Here is a 20,669-nt window from a genome sequence, read left to right as displayed (position 1 = left end):
GAGGTGGCTACGTGGCGTAGTGGGCAAGGCGCTCGCCATGAATGCGGAGACGCTGGGATCGCCTGTTCGATCCCAGCGCTCCACATTGCTTTCAGTTTAGCTGGTCGTCCGTACTAATACACATTGGCCGTATTAGGGGGTGGAAAACTGATGGGTGGGGATTGGGCGTTGTGGACAGCGACTCCTACAGGTCGGTTGGTGCGCCTGCGCAGTAGAATCAGGAAGTGTCGGGGGCAGCGTGAGCCTCCCACGCGCTACTCCTCGCCACTGAGAGATCGAGCTGCGCAGGTGAAAAGATGCGACTGCTGTTACCTCAAGTACCGGAGGGGACTTGTGCTATGTATGACTTAGTCCACATTGCAGCCGGCTTGTGGGAGGCAGGAAACAGCGTTCGTGACAGGGGAGGGTTGAATTGGATGATACGAAATCGGGATGGGAGAAAATATAGAAAAATGGGAGAAAAAGTGGACCAAAAAAAAAAACATGATCTATATGAGGCTACATAACGTTATTAACATGATCTATATGAGGCTACATAACATTATTAACATGATATATTGAGGCTACATAACATTATTAACATGATCTATATGAGGCTACATAACGTTATTAACATGATCAATATGAGGCTACATAACGTTATTAACATGATCTATATGAGGCTACATAACGTTAACATGATCTATATGAGGCTACATAACATTATTAACATGATCTATATGAGGCTACATAATGTTATTAACATGATCTATATGAGGCTACATAACGTTATTAACATGATCTATATGAGGCTACATAACATTATTAACATGATCTATATGAGGCTACATAACATTATTAACATGATCTATATGAGGCTACATAATGTTATTAACATGATCTATATGAGGCTACATAATGTTATTAACATGATCTATATGAGGCTACATAACGTTAACATGATCTATATGAGGCTACATAATGTTATTAACATGATCTATATGAGACTGCATAACAGTATTAACATGATCTATATGACGCTACATAACATTAACATGATATAGCCTCAGAAAGTTCAATGAAGTTTATAATTCCATCTACAAGTAAAAAAGATTTCAAGAGCATACCATTGTTTAAATTATCAAATCAATTCTGGATTGTAGCTTAAATGACTGTAAAGTCACTCTGATGTTGAAGTATGAATGATTAATGTGTGTGTTTGTGTGGTGTGTGTGTCCCTCTAGCCATTGAAGATCAAAGTGCGAGAAGACTACCTCACAGATATCGGTATGACTCCATCTAATTACTAAGCCTTTCTTACTTACATTCGATTGGTTTTAATAACTTTAATATAGAATAGAATAGAATAGAATAGAAATACTTTGATTATCCCGTGGGAAATTTGACACTGCAAATCGCTCAACATTTAAACATTTAGACAGGACAGGTCACGAATTAGAATAATAACACAAATCAAATCAAGTTGCCTAGGGTAAGAGTAGAGTAATAGAATAAAAATGAAATAAATATACAGTAAATAAATACAGTAAAAATATACTGAGCATCAGGGAAGGGGGGGGGGGGGGGTACAGGTAGTAAAAACAACACAGCAGTGTAAACAAATTGGTCAATATAATTAACTATCTAACTAAATGAAATATATATTCACAGTATTCACAGTGTCACATAAGGTGCAGTATGCATCAGGTAGTGTTATTGTCCTCCTTGGGTTCCTATTAGTCCTAGGTCAATGTCTGGCAGCCGTCGCTGCCCCCTGTTGTGGAGCCTGGAGGCCGCTAGCCGCGGCCTCCTGCCACTATTGAGCTGCCGCTCTGTGCTCAGTGATGCAGTGAGGCACAGTGATGCATTGTATAGTCTGATGGCTGTTGGAATGAAGGACTTCCTGTGCCGTTCAGTGCTGCATTTGGGTAGTGTGAGCCTAGCACTGAACATGCTCCTCCTGTCAGCCAAGTCTGTGTATAGTGGGTGGGAGGGGTTTTCCCTGATGGCCTGGAGCTTAGCAAGGCTCCTCCTCTCCGCCACCCTCGCTAGAGAGTCCAGCTCCACCCCAACCACGCTGCTGGCCTTCCTGACCAGCTTATCCAGCCTGGTTGTGTCCCCTGCTCTCAGTCCGCTGCCCCAGCAGGTCACAGCATACAAGAAGGCGCCCGCCACCACCGACTCATAGAACATCCTCAACATCCTTGTACAGACATTGAAGGATCTCAGCCTTCTGAGGAAGTAGAGTCGGCTCTGGCCCTTCTTGTACAGTGCCTCTGCATGTTTTGACCCGTTCAGTTTGTTGTCGATGTGCACACCGAGGTATCAACCATGTCCACATCAACTCCCCTGATGGAAACGGGGGTCACAGGTGCACTCCTCCTCCTCCCCAGCTCCACAACCAGTTCCTTGGTCTTCGCCACATTTAGCTGCAGGTGGTTTTTATCGCACCAGTTCCCGGTATTCCCTCTCGTCACCGCCCTTTATACATCCCACTATCGCAGAGTCATCAGAAAACTTCTGAAGTTGGCAGGACTCTGACCGATAGTGGAAGTCGTTGATGTAGACAGTGAAGAGGAAGGGAGAGAGGACTGTCCCCTGCGGGGCCCCGGTGTTGCTGACCAGTCTGTCTGACACACAGCTCCGTAGGCGGACATACTGTGGTCTGCCCGTCAGATAGTCCACAACCCAGGACACCAGGGGGGCCTCTACTTGCATCGCCTCCAACTTCTCACCCAGTAGCCCATATATATACTTGAAGTGTGCATCGTGCAGCTGTATTATCCAGGAAAATACAGATGTAACATCGGGACTCGGTATGAAATTGGTCTGATCATTATCGGGGACAGAAAAACCTTGGATCGGGACATCCCTAGCTGTAATCAGGGTTCGCACAAGGTCCTTGGAAGTGCTTAAAGTGCTTGATTTTTTACCAAAAAAAAGTCTCTGCCTGGAATTCCTTAAACAGCCCATTTCTTTTAACAAGGTGCTTAAAAAGTCCTTGAAATTCAAATCAACTATTCACATTGAATGTTTTGTTCATTCATGATCAAATTGTTCTGAATCAAGAAATAGTATTTTTTGTTTTTTTATAAAAATCTTGACTAGTCGCTGTCTCACTCGCTCCAACTGCTTTTCCTCATTTCTTCGCGTGTGATTAAAAGCCTCCCCAATTTAGAAAACAGTAATCCAATGGCTGGTATTGATAATATACTACTAACTAGTGGACGCTCGGAGCTAACCGGAGCTAACGCAGAACAGGATGTGTAAAGCAAATATAATGACTTCCTTTCTGGGGTTTTCAAAATAAAAGTGCGACGTTTATAGCAGCGGAAAACGTTTATTTTGTACATTATCTAACGTTAACACGAACCTAAACTAACTTTAGGTTAGTTGTAATGTTAGTTTAGGTTCGTGTTAACGTTAGATAATGTACAAAATAAACGTTTTCCGCTGCTATAGACGTCGCTCTTTTATTTTGAAACCCCCCAGAAAGGAAGTAATTGCTCTCGTTATCTGCTTGAGTGTCCGGTTGCTGGTTAGCTCCGTTAGCGTGCAGTATATCAATACCAGGCTTTTAATCGTCAAGGTAAGAGGATTTTAAGTCATGGTATCCATAAACTTCAATCGGTTCAGATCCTTTGAAGGAATGAGAATATCAACAAACCTGTAGGGAATTTCAGGGTACGGTCCCGCCTCACTTCCAGTGATGAAGCTAAGCTATGCTAACGGAGCGGCTGTTCCCTAAGCCTAATGCACGCACAGAGACAAAAAAGTATGTATCTTCTTGTCTAACTCCAGGGAAGATGTTAAATAAGCTAATTTCCCAAAATGTTGGAGTTATCCTTTAAAAGTCCTTGAATTTCATTTTGCAATGTCTGTGGGAACCCTGTGTAATGTCTCCTGTCTGTCCCTCCAGAGAGTCGTCTCCACGCTCAGGAGGACATCCGAGGGCCTCTATCAGAGATCCAGCAGCAGGTGCTGCCGGACATCCAGGACCAAATACAAGACTACAGGTACTGGATACGAACTGGGAGCTCCTGCTGTTTCTCCACAGGGTCAGAGATGCTAGACTTTACATAGAAACAAGGAGCAGCTATAGCCTGACAGGTACTGGATAAGGGCATGCGTCCACCTATCTCACATTTCCAGCTGAAAAACGCTGGCAGTGCGCTGGTAGTACTGGGGTGGAGCGCTTGTGGTAAAAAAAAAACGCAGTGCGAGCCTTTTGTAGCTATGCCAACGAGCCGTCAGTCACCAACCTACCTGATGACGAGAGAGAAAGAACTCTAGCGACACCTACATGACAGCCATCTTGTAATAATAACTTTTATCGTATTTTACTGCCGCGGTGTTGCACATATAGCATATTTTAATACACTTTATTGTATATTAATTATATATATAGTTATTGCCTGACACCACAGTTCGCCCTTTGCTTTTTATTAGCTTTTATTAGTGTAAACCTGTGTCAGGTTACAAACAGAGTGGTAGATATTAGTGTTGTCAAAAATATCGAAGTATCGATACATATCGATACTGAATATTTAAAACGGCTTCGATACTCATTTCCCGAAGTACCGATACTTTCTGCAGTATCGGTACCAGCTGGCGAGTGTTCTACAGCAAGTTGTTGACGCGCTCTTCAGAGCACGCTTGCCCCTCCGGCTGCTCCAGCCCTCCCCCTCACAGAGTCACAGAGCCGTCTTCAGTTTGTAAACAGAGCAGTGCAGAGCAGTGCAGTGGATCTCCATAAAGAAATAAAAGAGGTTCGTGACAGCTGCTCTTTCAACGTCACTGTGACTGAAGCATTAAACCACTAACTCTAGTTTAATACATGATACGTTGTCTACTGATGGCGCATAATATCAACAGCTGATTCGTTGTACGTTTACAGCTATTAGCTAACGTTAGATAGCTACTGCTAGTCGTTCCTCTGTTAGCTTATGCTAGCTAGCCGGCTACCTTTATAATTACTGCATGGAAACGGAGTAACATTACGTTTAAACATTATGTCGAGGTCATACAATACTACACTCGACATGAGGTTAACGTTACCAGCCCCGGATAAATCTCTCTCTCTCTCCACTCGACATGAGGTTAACGTTACCAGCCCCGGAGAAATCTCTCATACTACTCATTCATACTACACTAGTACACGTATGAACTCGACATAACGTTACCCCGTTTCCATGAAGTGTTTAATTAGCAGCAATCTTGTTGAAAATGTAACGTTAATAAATGCTCCGAGCATAGCTCCGGAGATCTCTCTCTCTCTCTCTCTCTCTCTCTCTCTCTACTCGACATGAGGTTAACGTTACCAGCCCCGGAGAAATCTCTCTCTCTCTCTGATCTAAAGATAAACAAAGGGTTTTTAAAAGTGTATTTATCTTCTCGTATAGTACCAGAGAGAAGCTGAGGAGAATCAACCAGCAACAAAAGCAAAATTTGTTAAAAAAAAAAAAAAAATTATAATAAAAAATATTTTTATTATAAATTTTTTTTGTATCAAAAGTATCGAAAGTATCGATACTTTTCAAGGTATCGTATCGAAGTCGAAATTCCAGTATCGTGACAACACTAGTAGATATGATTGGCTGTGATTGGTTGTCTGCAAATGCGCTCAGCGCATCGCTCTGAAAAGTTCAGAAAGTTTCAACTTTAAACGCTGGGTGCGGCCGCAGAATAAAGCTGAAAGGCGCTGAAAAAAGAAGCCGACTGCAGCGCATTTCCTATAGGCGGCCACATACGCTCCCTCCCCATTGGGATACATTGAAAAAAGACGCTTGCGGTCATAAATATGAGGCAGGTGGACGCGAGCCCTAAGAGCTGGGAGCTCCTGCGGTTTCTCCACAGGGTCAGAGATGCTAGACTTTACATAGAAACAAGGAGCAGCTATAGCCTCAGCCTGACAGGTACTGGATAATAACTGGGAGCTCCTGCTGTTTCTCCACCAGTGTTAATTTAGTCAAATGAAAATTATGACTAAATATGGTCGTCAACGAAGCTTTTCCCCCTGACGGCAACGAGACCAGACGTCACATTAATGGAGATCATGTGACACTAACGTGACAAAATTATTCATGCAATGTCGTTGACTAAAAACGATGACACAAACTGTACAAAATAAAATATTGCAGAAATCTCGTCAAAATAATTATATCTTTTACAATAATCCATGTTATTATTAGTGCAGCATTTACGTTTCCTATGTGTGCAGCGCAAGCGAGTTGATTCATTTCCTCACCTACGTTATTTGTTCTTAGCCAGCATTCTAGATTGCAGTAACTGCACACGGCACAGGGTCTCTGTGTAACCGAGGAATAGTCCACCTATACTTTCAAAACTATAGTAAAATAAAATCAAGGGAGAATTGATATCTGATCATCAACATAACGGTTTTATTCACCTTCCTCTTACCACTCCACAACACAACCAACCTATATAACATAACATACATTATGTATATTTTCCCCTGTTGTCGACTAAGTACTTTATTTACGTTTTATGATGAGACCTTGTTGATTAGAGAGAAAGAGAAAGTCAAAGAGCCTTTGCTGACCTGTGTGTCTGTCTCTCTCGCTCTCGCTATCCCTCGCTCTCTCTTGCTCTCACTCACTATCTCCCTCTCTCTCTCCCTCTTTCCCTCTCTCTCTCTGTCTCCCTCTCGCTCTCTCTCTCTGTCTGTCTGTCTGTCTCTCTCTCGCTCCCTCCCAGGAACAAGCAGATGATGGGCCTGGGTTCTCTGTTTGGGGAGGGGGACCTGCAGCACCTGGACGGGGACCCAGCTAAAGAGAGACAGGTGGTGGACAGACAGGTCACCTCCCTCTGGGAGATACTGTGAGTATGTGTGTAATAGACGGGCAGTTTACCCATCTCAAACCCTGCCCTCTTTTCTCCATCCTCAGGGTTTGAGATGAGTTCAAAATGCCAATAATTGTATCAGTGTTGTCCTGGGATTTCTGCTGTATAGACTGAAGCATCTAATGTCCAATTTAGTTGTCTAAAGATCAGAATCAGAAAGGTCTTTATTGCCAAGTAGTTTTCACATACAACTAGGGATGCTCGATATTGGCTTTTTTACCGATACCGATATACCGATATTGTTCACCGCTTAATTTCCGATACCGATATCAACCGATATAATTAACATTACATATCTCTTGTTGTGGACTTAACACAACATTATGCATACTTTTGACAATAAATTAAATCAGAATTTGTTCTTACTTGCTTGCCTGGGTAAATAAAGGTTCTAGAAATGCAAAAAAAAAATTGAAAACCGATATTTTGCGGTATCACATTTTAATGCCGATATCTGCCGATATCTGCCGATAATATCGGTAAGCCGATAATATCGGACATCCCTACATACAACACATACAACAGGAATTTGCTTTGGTCATTTTCTGTGCGACATTAGCGGACAGACATTAACAGACAGATAATACAATAAAGAGGTGGAGTAAAATAAAAGGAAATATGAACTAAGTTCACCTCTTAAGCCAGAGTGGTCCGGTACCGGACCGACAATGACATCACGCCATAAATCCATCTCTACAGAATTTATGAATTAATGTTGCGGTTTTTTCCCCTCAAATGTAGTCAAGAGTAAAGACCCTAAGGGCTTGTGTCCATAGCGGAAGTTTTTTTCAAGGCGGACCGCTTAAAAAATAAAATAAAAAAAGCTCAGCGTTTTCCTGAGTCTCGCGACTGCCGCGGCTCCGCCACTTCCTCGGTGTTGGTTGGTTGGTCGAAAAAAGTTACCTTGATGAGTGCGCTCCTCTCCAAAAGTTGAACTAGTTTCAACTTAAAGGGGAACTATCTTATAAATGTCCTTTTTCAGTGTTTAGCATTGTTTCCTAGCTATGTGGACTTATATTAATAGGATCTATGTCTCTAATTCTCATATTGGCGCATTCTTCCAATTCTCCTCTCACAATATTCACCCTCACTGAACTGAGTCATCTGAAAATGTGCATATCTGTGATGTCAGAGATTTCTCAGCTGCATAATAATGTGGCAGTTGATGTGGCAGTTGGCACCAGGCCACACAGTGGTTGGAGCCCAGCCTCAAAACGGCTTAAGATCTTGAGGTAGAACAATGCTGTTTTTGAGTACTTGATTAGAAATACAAAACAATGAATAAAAAATTTTAAAAAAACGTACAGAGGTGTTCCATAGACTCACAGGAATTGTGTAAAAGTGCCCAAATAGTGAAAGGAATAGTAAAATAGTTCCCCTTTAAGGCGCTAGGAGCGCTCCGCCCAAAAACGCTGCCGCAGAGAGCGCATAAACACGAGGCGCGGCGCTGGGAAAAGGAGCGAGCCTGTCGCGCCTGTAGCATAGAAATTAATGACAGAAGCTGACAACTCATAAAATGTCCGCTATGGACACAAGCCCTAACCCTGTCAAAACAGCAGTCAAAGTGTATATTTTCAGCACTACGTTTGTTTACCAATGGTTTAAGTGTTATTAGTGAAATACTACTTATAGAAATCTAGTCGGAAAAAGGCGAGGATTTGGCGCAACCTAACTTTCCGTTCAGTTCAGTTCAGTTATTTGACTTTGAGTGTAGTCTTTTGAGAGAAGAGACCCAGGGCTTTCGATGGGCTTTCGAATAAAAAAACTACACTTTTCAGCTCATGCCAGGCTCTGTCAATCATCTGACTTCTAGATTGACATCTTTTGAACCTTATTGCCATAAAACAGAACAGTTAGTTTCTATACCTTTCTGTGAACGTCTAGCAAAAAATACGGCGTTGCAATCTGATGAAAAATTGAAATTTACAGTATAAAAAAGTAACTGTACTTACAGTAGATTTCATTCACGGTTTGTGAATCACGCCTGGTGATACTAAATACAGATTGAACTCTGCCATTGGAAAGGGGAGATTTGGCCCGATCCATAGATGTGCGACTTGGCCATAATAAGGTCATTTATTGGCCTGATATTCTATAATCATATTTGATTTGATTTTTTATTTGAAATCTTTATTTCGAACATGTAAATAAATACAAACAATATAAATTAAAAGAAATTAAATGAAAAAGAATAATAATAATAAATAAACAAAAGCATGTGTCCGGATGGCAGAATTCAGTACTGTATCTACAAAATCTCCTGTTTAATCATCCTCCCTTCATTCATTTGCTTAGATTCTTTGTACACGTGATCTCAAGAAGGTGCTGAATGAGCTCAGTGGCAAAGGTTTTCATGTCTGGTCATTTTTAGCATGGTATTACGGTATTCACCATCAAAGATACAAAAAAAAAGAAAAAAAAAGTATATTCTCCTTTTGGTTCATCACAATTTACTCAAGCCTAGTAACAGACACAATATTTCTGACACTTGGAATACATTACATCATACGGCTAATGGAAATAAACAAATAAACAAACCTAGTGGCGTTTCCCCCATGTCCAAATCAGTGCCCCCATTTATACACAAGGACAAAGTGAAACCCAAGAATGCCGCTTAGTGCACATGCTACCCTACATGCATACACATCTCATTCCAAATTGAACCATTGCCCACACTCTGAAATTCTACTCGGAATGTGTTCCCCGTCTCCTGCGACAGGACCAGGCGCCTGGATGTCAAACCCGAGCCCCGACCCGACCCGAGTGATTTGAAGCCCTGCTCACCCGAGATCATCACATGCGATACTGAGCCCTAGCCCGAGCAAAACTCTGAAAATTCCTCATTTTGGAGTCAATCGATCGTCAAGACTTTCTCTATTGTTAAAATGGAGCTTTGTGCTCAACTTGTCCTAATAAACTAACCTACACACTGTAGCACTCAACACTTTGATGAACATTGTTACTCAGCTGTAAGAGTTGTACCCTTCCTGATGACTTGTCGTGCAGAACTTGTAAGTCGCTTTGCATAAAAGCGTTCAGCTAAATGACTAAATGTAAATGTATGTAGGTAGGCAGCGGCTCGAACAGCGCTGTCTCCTCTCTCGCTCCTCAGCTCACTGGAAAGTGGCTACTGCCCCTCAAAATCACAGATCAGCACTATGGACAGGGCTTCTCCCCCCCCCCCCCCCCCCCTCTCTGTCTGCTACTCTTCTCAGCAGCACAGGGACCGCTGTCCATGGTGCTGGTATGTGCTTTTTGAGAGGCAGCAGCCAGGCCAGTGAGCTGAGGTCCCTGTGCTGCTGAGCAGCAGTGAGGGAGAGAAGACGCGCTGTTTGAGCGGCAGCTGCTCAGAATCAGCAATTGATTAACTCCAAAACATATATGTATATACATATATATAGCCCCCCCCCCCCCCCCCCAAATATAATTATTATTCATTTGAACCCTTTCACTACCACACTACAGAAGGTTAACCCTTTCACTACCACACTACAGACCGTCTGTAGTGTGGTAGTGAACGGGTTAACCTTCTGTAGTGTGGTAGTGAACGGGTTAACCTTCTGTAGTGTGGCAGTGAAAGGGTTAACCTTCTGCAGTGCGGTAGTGCCGTGTGGCAGTGAAAGGGTTAACCTTATGTCATGTGGTAGTGAAAGGGTTAACCCTTTGTCGTGTGGCAGTGAAAGGGTTAACCTTCTGTATGGTCGCAGTGAAAGGGTTAACCCTTTGGTAGTGTGGTAGTGAAAGGGTTAAAATAATTGCGCAGCCCTACCCCACCCCACCGATTAGCATTAAGTGACGGCCGAATCCCGGCCCTACCCATCCCTACACCCATGGCTCTGACCTATTCATTTGTCTGAACGGGGACTAAATCTGCCCCTTTTTGAGATATGTCTGGATATCAGCATCTTACCCGCGGCGCTCTGGATATCAGCTTCTTACCCGTGGCACTCTGGATATCAGCTTCTTACCCGCGGCACTCTTGATATCAGCTTCTTACCCGCGGCGCTCTGGATATCAGCTTCTTACCCGCGGCGCTCTGGATATCAGCTTACCCGCGGCACTCTGGATATCAGCTTCTTACCCGCGGCGCTCTGGATATCAGCTTCTTACCTGCACTGCTCTGGATCTCAGCTTCTTACCCTCGCTGCTCTGGATCTCAGCTGAAGCACACTTCCCTCGGGCCGGTGGAGCGGGGCTTCCCAGCGACAGGGTCAGACGTTAGGGGGCCAATAAAAGTCTTGTTTTTACAGTGACAGTCACCTCTGCTGCCATACCAAAGGTCACTGCCGCAGCCGCCAGCGCTGGTGGCCACATGACATTTACACACACACACAGACACACACACACACACACACACAGACAGACAGACACACACACATGCGCGCATGGCGCTGCCATCACATGACTGCTGAGTGGGGCTCGCGATCACTGTCTCTAGTTCTCACACGCCGGGCTAAAAAACACCGGGATGAAGAGGATTTCACAGCCGGGGAATCGAACCGGAGATTAACTTGCCTTCTCTTTTCTGTCTTCCCCTCTGCCTCCGCCGCTGCAGCTCGAAGCACGAAGAGGACCGGAGGTAAGAACGTCTTGGTGGCGGAGTAGGATTTAGCCAAATTAGCAATACTGGTTAAGAGTGCTAGTTTCTATGCTAACTGTCGATACCCCCCACCTTCTTCTCTTCCATCTTCCCTTTTGTTTGTTCTGTATTTTTTGTACTCTCTCTCTTTCTTTCTCTCTCTCTCTCTCTCTCTCTCTCTCTCTCTCTCTCTCTCTCTCTCTCTCTCTCTCTCTCTCCACCCTCTCCCTCTGTCTCTCTCCACCCTCTCCCTCTCTCTCTCTCCACCCTCTCCCTCTCTCTCTCTCTCTCTCTCTCTCCCCCCCCACCCCAGTTCTCCGCTGGCCTCAGCCGTGTTGCTGTACCTGCGTCACTCAGGCATCAAGCTCAGGGACTCCAAGGTGTTTCCAGGCCTCAGCGTGGAGAAGGAGAAGTGGCTCGCCTTCTTCCCCAAGACCAAGAAGGTGAGAGACACACACACGCATACATACATACACACACACACGTATACATACACACGCATACATATATACACATACACACACATACATACATACATGCATACATACATACATACATACATACATACATACATACATACATACATACATACATACATACATACATACATACATACATACATACCGTAATTCCTCTAATAGTAACCCCGGCTTGTATTTGCTTAAACTGTAGCGGGTACCAGACTTGTATTAGGAGGAGGCCTGTATAAGAGGGAGGCCTATATTTCAAATTTTCAAACGGATCATAATGAATAAATCAACATTGTGTCAGTTTGAACCCAGTAAAATGTACTGGGTTCATTTATTGAAACCAAGTACTGTATGAAATAGTAAACAGTGCAATTACAGGTGGTCACTGGTCATTTCAACGTTTTCAAAGTGAAATCAAGTAACTAGCTCAGTATGCAGCTCAGTATATTAGTAACCCGGCTTGTATTAGGAGGCCGGCTTATAATTGCTTAGCTCAAGAGCGCACCCGGCCATTAATAGAGACCCGGCTTGTATTTGAGACCCGGTTACTATTAGAGGAATTACGGTACATACATACATACATACACACACACCCATGCATACATACATACATGCACACACACATACACATACATACACACATACATACACAAAACACTTAAAATACCTCAAAGACTAATATTACCTTGTTAAAGGGGACTAAAAGAAGGTCCCCTTTAAGTTATTTCCTGCTATATTCTGTTGTGCTTTGAACTTGTACGGACCGCTACTTGGCGTTTTCTCCATTACCACTACCTACCACCCAAACAGTTACCTACCACCCAAACGGTTACCTACCACCCAAACGGTTACCTACCACCCAAACAGTTACCTACCACCCAAACAGTTACCTACCACCCAAACAGTTACCTACCACCCAAACAGTTACCTACCACCAAAACAGTTACCTACCACCCAAACAGTTACCTACCACCCAAACAAAGAGTTACCTACCACCCAAACAAACAGTTACCTACCACCCAAACAGTTACCTACCACCCAAACAAACAGTTACCTACCACCCAAACAGTTACCTACCACCCAAACAAACAGTTACCTACCACCCGAACAAACAGTTACCTACCACCCAAACAGTTACCTACCACCCAAACAAACAGTTACCTACCACCTAAACAAACAGTTACCTACCACCCAAACAAAGAGTTACCTACCACCCAAACAGTTGCCTACCACCCAAACAAACAGTTACCTACCACCCAAACAGTTACCTACCACCCAAACAGTTACCTACCACCCAAACAGTTGCCTACCACCCAAACAAACAGTTACCTACCACCCAAACAAAGAGTTACCTACCACCCAAACAAACAGTTACCTACCACCCAAACAGTTACCTACCACCCAAACAAAGGAGTTGTCCTTGGAACAGGCTGTCATCACCACCTGCCTGAAGAAGTCCACTATCATCCCTGTACCCAAAGAATCCAAGCCTGCTTGCCTCAACGACTACCGCCCTGTAGCTCTCACCTCTATAGCCACGAAGTGCTTTGAGAAGCTAGTGAAGGGCTACATCTGCTCCTCCCTCCCCACCAACCTGGACCCCCTGCAATTTGCATACCGCCCCAACAGGAGGATGCCATAGCCCATGTGCTGCACACAGCAGCATCACACCTGGACAAGAGGCAGGGGAACTATGTGAGCTACAGCTCAGCATTCAATACCATAGTCTCCTCCAAACTCATAGCCAAGCTCAGGGACCTGGGCTTGAACTATGACCTCTGCCAGTGGGTCTTGGACTTCCTGACGGGTAGACCCCAGGTGGTGAGAGCAGGCAACTGCACCTCCTCATCCATCACCCTCAACATAGGGGCCCCCCAGGGCTGTGTTCTGAGTCCCCTCCTCTACTCCCTGTACACACATGACTGTGTGGCTCAGCGGAACAACAACACAATCATAAAATTTGCTGACGACACAGTAGTGGTGGGCCTGATCTCTGCAAACAACGAGAGGGCCTACCTGGAAGAGGTCAAGGTCCTGGCGGGATGGTGCCAAGAGAACTGCCTCTCCCTGAACGTCAGCAAAACAAAGGAGATGATTGTGGACTTCAGGAGGTCGGGGGTCATGGACTACAGCCCCCTCAGCATCGACGGGGCACCGGTTGAGAGAGTGAACAGTTTTAAGTACCTCGGAGCCCACATATCCGAGGACTTGACATGGACCACACACATTGACAGTGTTGTGAAGAAGGCACGACAACGCCTCTACTTCCTCAGGCGCCTAAGGAAGTTCCAAGTCAGTCAGAAGATCCTTAAGAACTTCTACTCATGTACAATAGAGAGCATCCTGACTGGCAATATCACCTTCTGATTTGGGAATAGCACCGCACAAGACCGTAGCAGACTACAGAGAGTGGCACGTTCAGCCGAACGCACAATTGGAGGGGGGCTTCCCACCCTCCAGAACATTTACAACAAGCGGTGCAGGGGTAAGGCTAAGAGAATTATCAAGGACTCCAGCCACCCAAACAACTGCCTCTTTGAACTGCTGCGGTCAGGCAAGCGATACCGGAGTCTCATGGCAAGCACAGAAAGACTCAGAAGAAGCTTCTATCCCCAGGCCATCAGGTTGCTCAACGAACAATAACACTGCAACAACCATCAAACACACACATCCACACGCACACACTCACTTTAAACAAACAACACACTGCAGCATCCACTCTCCACATTTTAGAACACCTAAACACACTTTATATTTATTGGTAAAGGATTTGCACTACAACCCATACCTCAGTACACCTTACTGTAAATTGTACCTAAATTGTACCTCATCCCATTTCTGCTTTGCACTATATAGTATATTGTATATTAGTATATTGCATAGTATATTGTATGGTAACTCAGTTACTTCTATTCTGCATCGAACATTGTACATATGTATATACTGAACACTGTCTACGTACCTGACTTCTATTTTTATTTCTATTTTTACATGCTATACTATTTTATTTCATACATATCTTTTGTCTAGCACAGTCTCTGGAGCGTAACAGAAAGAAGCATTTTGTATAAAAGTATTCTGTACTTCTGTATGACAACTATTAAAGAAACTTGAACTTGAAACTTGAGATCAGATGTTCTCCAAAAAGAGTATTCCAATTCCTGATCGCCATTCCAAATATCGATCACGCTTATTGATTGATTATTGGCTGCTGTAAATATATATTCCAGGCTGATTTCCGTCCCGCGAGCAGATCCCTCTTGAGCAGACTGCTCGCCAGCACAAGGAGCCAGTTGGCTCCCCCCCCCCCAGAGATCTACATATCCCAGGTCAGTCTAAGCGACTGACCTGCAGTTACACAGGGATAGACGATAGGGGGCGCTTTTTTCCAATCTGAGCTCCTGCAGGGGCTGGGAGACTCTGTTGATGAAATATGAATTCAGATCGCTAATAAAAAAATAAAATTATATTTGTCGTTGTGGGCACTCAATGGGGGGGCTGATAAGACGAGATATGTCGTCCGTGGCACTGAAAGGGTTAAATGTGTTGTTAATGTGTCTTTCTGTACAGCTGAGTAGTGCCAAGAGAGAGAAAGATGGAGAGGACAAAAAGAGGAACCCCATCCTGAAGTACATCGGCAAGCCTCGGAGCACCTCGCAGTCCAGTAAATACACACACACACACACACACACACACACACACAAGCCTCGGAGCACCTCGCAGTCCAGTAAATACACACACACACACACACACACACACACAAGACTCGGCGCGCCTCACAGTTCAGTAAATACACACACACAAGCCTCGGAGCGCCTCACAGTCCAGTAAATACTCCATGTTAGGCAATATGTTGATATTAATTTATTATTGTCTATCTGTTATTGTATCGTTTGTTTGCTTTTTATATAGTGTGATTCACAATTCATATATATATCATTTATGACTGTATATTTATCACAAAATGGCACAGGAAGTAGAGTGGTCGTCTGGTAATCAGAAGGAAATATTTTTTTATTCCCGCTCCTCCCGGGCAGCGTGTCGAAGTGTCCTTGAGCGAGACACTTAACCCCGAAGTGCTCCTGATGCGCAGGTCGGCACCTTCCGTGGTCGTCGCCGTGTGAACGTGAGGCACGAGTTGTAAAGCGCTTTGGATAGAAAGTCCAATATGATGGACATTACGTAATATGGGATGTTCTATGCCCAAGCAAAATTTGCAACGATATCAATAAACACCATCAGTCTGATGCCAAAAACACATCTTAATCGGAAGAAAAATGAATACAATCTGATCCATACAAATGGATTATTAACACCGCAATAGTTGTTTACGAGGGGGGGAAAGGAGTATCACATTGGTATCACGGTTGCGGTATCGGCATCTGAAATTAGAAAGTGGCCCGATCCCGTTCATGGTTTATATTAATTTTCTCCCCAAATATATTGTTTTTCTCTCCTCCAGTGTTGTCATCGATCATCTCATTGATTTCTGTGAATTGATTTTGCCGTGGATTTCTACATCGATTCGTGGCCTTTTTGCGTTCATTCATTATTCTGACCCTCTTGTTTTCTTCGTCCCCCTCTGGTTCCTCCAGCGTTCCACGTCCCGTTGTCTCCCACGGAAGGTATATGTTTGTTTAGTTTTTTTTTCTTCTTTCTGCTTTTTTCCTCATTCTGTGTCATACTACATTTTCTCCATGGGTTTTGATTTGACTTGTTGGACATGTCTCTTGCTCTGAGTGTTTCCGTTTGCACAGCACTCGCTTTTAGCTTCAGATGAAGATTTTCGCACCGTCTGCCTTCCTGTGTGTACACCCTTCTTGTAGTATTGTTAAAGGAGTACGCCAACATTATCGGAAATGTGCTTACCGTCTTCTCCACAGTCAGACAAGAAGATGGATCCCAATTTCCTCTCTGTGCGTTCAGTAGGAAGCTATCCGGCTGCAAGCTAGCCTAGCTTAGCACAAATGAGTGGAAGCTGATACAGACCACTAGCCTAGCTTAGCACAAATTAATGCAAGTGGATACGGACCACTAGCCTAGCACAGCACAAATTAATGGCAGCGGATACGGACTAGCTGGATTTCTCCCGGAGTTTTAAGCTAGGCTAGCTGATCCGTATCCACTTCCATTTATTTGTGCTAAGCTAGGCTAGTGGTCTGTATCCGCTTCCATTTATTTGTGCTGTGCTAGGCTAGCTTGCAGCAGGATAGCTTCCTACTGAACGTTCGTCTGACTCTGGAGAAGACGGTATGGGCATTTCCCATAATGTTGACGTGTTCCTTTAACTAAAATGTGTGTGTGGTCCCTGCAGTTCGGCCTGGCAATGTGAGGACCATCATCCAGCAGTTTGAGAACCACACGGAGGTCCCGGGGGAGGAGGACGCTGCCGGCCCCCAGAGACTGTCCTCCAGCAGCCTGGGCGAAGACGTCATGGACAGGTAGGACCCACAGCACCAGGGTCACTACCACACGACAAAGGGTTAACCCTTTCACTACCACACTACAGACGGTTAACCGAGTAACGGATGGCTATGGGCATACTGCATGTCGTTTTCTTTTTCCATTGTGTTAAAAAGAAACACCGGCGTTAAAGTTTAATAAACACACATCTGAAATCAATGAGTAATCGTGTTTAATAATCGTGATTTCAATATAAATCTGAAGCAGTGGTTCCCAAACTTTTTCCATCAGGCCCCACTTGGGTAGTTGGAAATATGTTCGAGCCCCACCTAGGGTTGTCACGATACCAACATTTTTGTTTTCGATACTATACCAATATGAATTTAGATACTTTTCGATACTTTTCCTCAAAATCAGGGAAACACTCTCAGATGTCATCATTGTTCTTTATTTTAAAACACAACAATGAACAATGACAAGAATAAATAAATACAATTAAAAGCAATGGCATTCAAAATGCTGGAGAACTTTTTTTGCACTCAAAACAGTTGCTGTACCAGGTTTCTGAACCCAGCTTTCTCAACTGTATATATATTGGAACTTGGTCCTCACAGATGAACTCTGCGACTGCCCTGTTGAGCCTTTTATCATATTTGGACTAATTTGTGTACTTAATAATGCTGCTCAAAAAAAGCTGGGAGGTTATGTTGCTTCTGAGTGGGGGGAGTCACTCTGTGAGCCAAATGCAGCAGACTTCTGTAGTTTAAAAAAATTCAAGGGGTAGAAAAAGTATGTTTGTATTATTATTATACATTTGTCATAGTCATAATTAGTTTGAGATACCATAACCTATAAAATATTTTGATGAGTGAGACTGATTATATATAGCCTATCATAATCTAGAACTAGGTTATGTCATATTGTAGGCTGTTTAACAAAAATAAAATAGATTTCCGTTGTCTTTATACAGTATGTATGAACCATTAAATGGGCAATTGTCAAATGTCTCTGTATAAATCACGTTTGTGACTAAACTATAGAGATGCACATGTGCATCAATTCATTTCTGTTGTGGGTAGGAAACAGGGGATGCTGTGTTTACTAGCTTTCAGCACGGGAGTTTAGGCTGTGTATAGCTTATTATTAGGCTTTTCAATTTATTTTCTATTCTTGCGATTAGCATTGTGGACATTTTCTAATGCTCGTATAAGGAACTTAGCCCCTTTCGTGACTGTGATGCAACCCTTGGTTGAATACGCATTCACATATTCAACCAAGGGTTGCATCACAGTCACGAAAGGTGCTAATAAGGAACTGTAGTCACGAGAGCTAGCATAGCTCATCCAACGAATGTTGGCATCAATGGCATGACTACAGTACTGATAGGAGCTACTGTAGATTGATTGATTGATTGAAAAGTTTATTAACAGATTGCAGAATGGGTACAGTACAGTACAGCTCAATACATACAATTGTTAAGGGGATGCAGACCAGAGAAAGACTTTCGTCTTGTTTACATCAGGGTCCCCCATTTTCAATTCATCATAACGTATTAACGTAACGTTAGTTATCATACCATACCATCTGCAATTGCAGTGAGGATCTTTATTAAAGGGGAACTATCTTATAAATGGCCTTTTTGAGTGTTTAGCATTGTTTCCTAGCTATGTGAACTTATATTAATATGATCTATGTCTCAAAATTCTCATATTGGCGCATTCTTCCAATTCTCCTCTCACAATATTCACCCTCACTGAACTGAGTCATTTGAAAATGTGCGCGATTTGTGATGTCAGAGAGACACCGCTGCATGATAATGTTCAGGCGAACCAGAACCATTACCATTGTGGTTGGAGCCCAGGCTCAAAACGGCTTAAGATCTTGAGGTAGAAAAATGCTGTTTTTGAGGACTTGATTAGAAATACAAAACAATGAATAAAAAAAATATATATATTACAGAGGTGTTCCATAGACTCACAGGAATTGTGTAAAAGTGCCCAAATAGTGAAAGAAATAGTAAAATAGTTCCCCTTTAACGTTAGCTAGCTAGCACATTTTGCATAGAATAAACTCGGCTAACGTTAGCTTATATAGCTAGCAAACTATAATTCTAGTTAAAGCTAGCTAGCTAACGTTAATCAATAAAGATCCTCACTGCGATTGCCGATGGTTATGATAACTAACGTTACGTTAATGCTAGCTATCGTGACTACAGTTCCTTATACGAGCATTAGAAAATGTCCACAATGCTATTCGCAAGAATAGAAATCTCAATCTCTCTCCATCAGAGCTCTCTCTTCCGGTAAACTAGTGCAACGTCACCACTGACAGCAGCGCTGTGCTCCAATAGGAAGGCATTCGCATGCATAAATGAATAAATTAAAGAATAAAAAATACAGTTTTTTTCCAAACGCAGTATAGTATCATTTCGAACACTCTAGTACCGCGGTACTATACTAATACCGGTATACCGTGCAACCCTAGCTCCACCTAACCTGGTCCCCACCTAGATGTAGGCTAGAATAAATTTTAGGCTACAAACGTGCCATTTCCTCTACTACTAACAAGACAAGATTAACCAGGGGGGTCACGAGCCGCTGTGGGGGGGGGGGGGGGGGGGGGGTGTCGCCAGATGATTAAAAATAATAATAATAATCAAAAAAATTATAATAATAATAATAAATGTATGCAGTCAGGCCACTGAACTTAGAAGCAGGCCAGGCCAGTGTTTCTAGTTGCAGCAGCGCAATAGTTAGATAACCTAGGTGGGGAACAACCAGGAGATCACTGCAACTCACACAAGTTGGAGAACTATCTCTCTCTCTCTCTCTCTTGCTCTCACACACACACAAAGGGAGCCGCATGTGATTGGTGGAGGCGGGACCCTTACAAAAAACTGTTGTTGCTAATCATTGACACATGCTAGCCTGTAATAATCCCCCCAGAAAAATCTACTTTGCATTTGATATATTGCAAATATATGCCATCACACACACTGGCATTTAAAGGGTTAGAATTATTATATAATTATTATAAAATGAATATGTGGTGTTATGATCAGGGCTGAAGTTGAATAAAAGATTGTATTTTTTTCAATCTGACATTACAAAAAAACAGAAAATCCATCAAAATCAGTGTTGTTGCTAATCATACTTTTATGCTAGCCTGTTTTTTAACAATAATCTGTGATGCCATCACAAACACTGGCATTTAAAGGGTACAAATAAAAAAATTACTGCACCAGAATGCAGGAAATGAAGTCTTTGTAACAAAAAATTTCCCCCTGCTTAAAAAGTGGCCTGACTGGGGCTATATTCTGCACTATATTTCCTGGCCTGAATGATTTCCCCAGTCCGGCCCTGGTTAAAAGCCTC

General features: G+C 43.2%; 1 protein-coding gene across 5 annotated transcripts in view; it reads left to right on the top strand.

Moving 5' to 3' along the window:
• arhgef11 (Rho guanine nucleotide exchange factor (GEF) 11) overlaps positions 1-20,669 on the top strand; it is a 143,735-nt gene that overhangs the window by 32,840 nt on the left and 90,226 nt on the right. For all 5 annotated transcript variants that reach the window (XM_084313624.1, XM_084313626.1, XM_084313623.1 and 2 more), the window contains exons 15-22: positions 1,224-1,266; positions 3,899-3,995; positions 6,697-6,819; positions 11,399-11,422; positions 11,736-11,865; positions 15,463-15,556; positions 16,488-16,517; positions 17,207-17,333. In XM_084313624.1, coding sequence (XP_084169750.1) covers positions 1,224-1,266; positions 3,899-3,995; positions 6,697-6,819; positions 11,399-11,422; positions 11,736-11,865; positions 15,463-15,556; positions 16,488-16,517; positions 17,207-17,333 — 668 coding nt within the window. The remainder of the gene's footprint in view (positions 1-1,223; positions 1,267-3,898; positions 3,996-6,696; positions 6,820-11,398; positions 11,423-11,735; positions 11,866-15,462; positions 15,557-16,487; positions 16,518-17,206; positions 17,334-20,669) is intronic.

This window comes from Notolepis coatsorum, assembly GCF_963971535.1.
Source record: "Notolepis coatsorum genome assembly, chromosome: 4".
NCBI lineage: Eukaryota > Metazoa > Chordata > Actinopteri > Aulopiformes > Paralepididae > Notolepis > Notolepis coatsorum.
The sequence above is the reverse complement of the archived record's forward strand: the minus strand, read 5'-3'. Positions and strand labels throughout refer to the sequence as shown.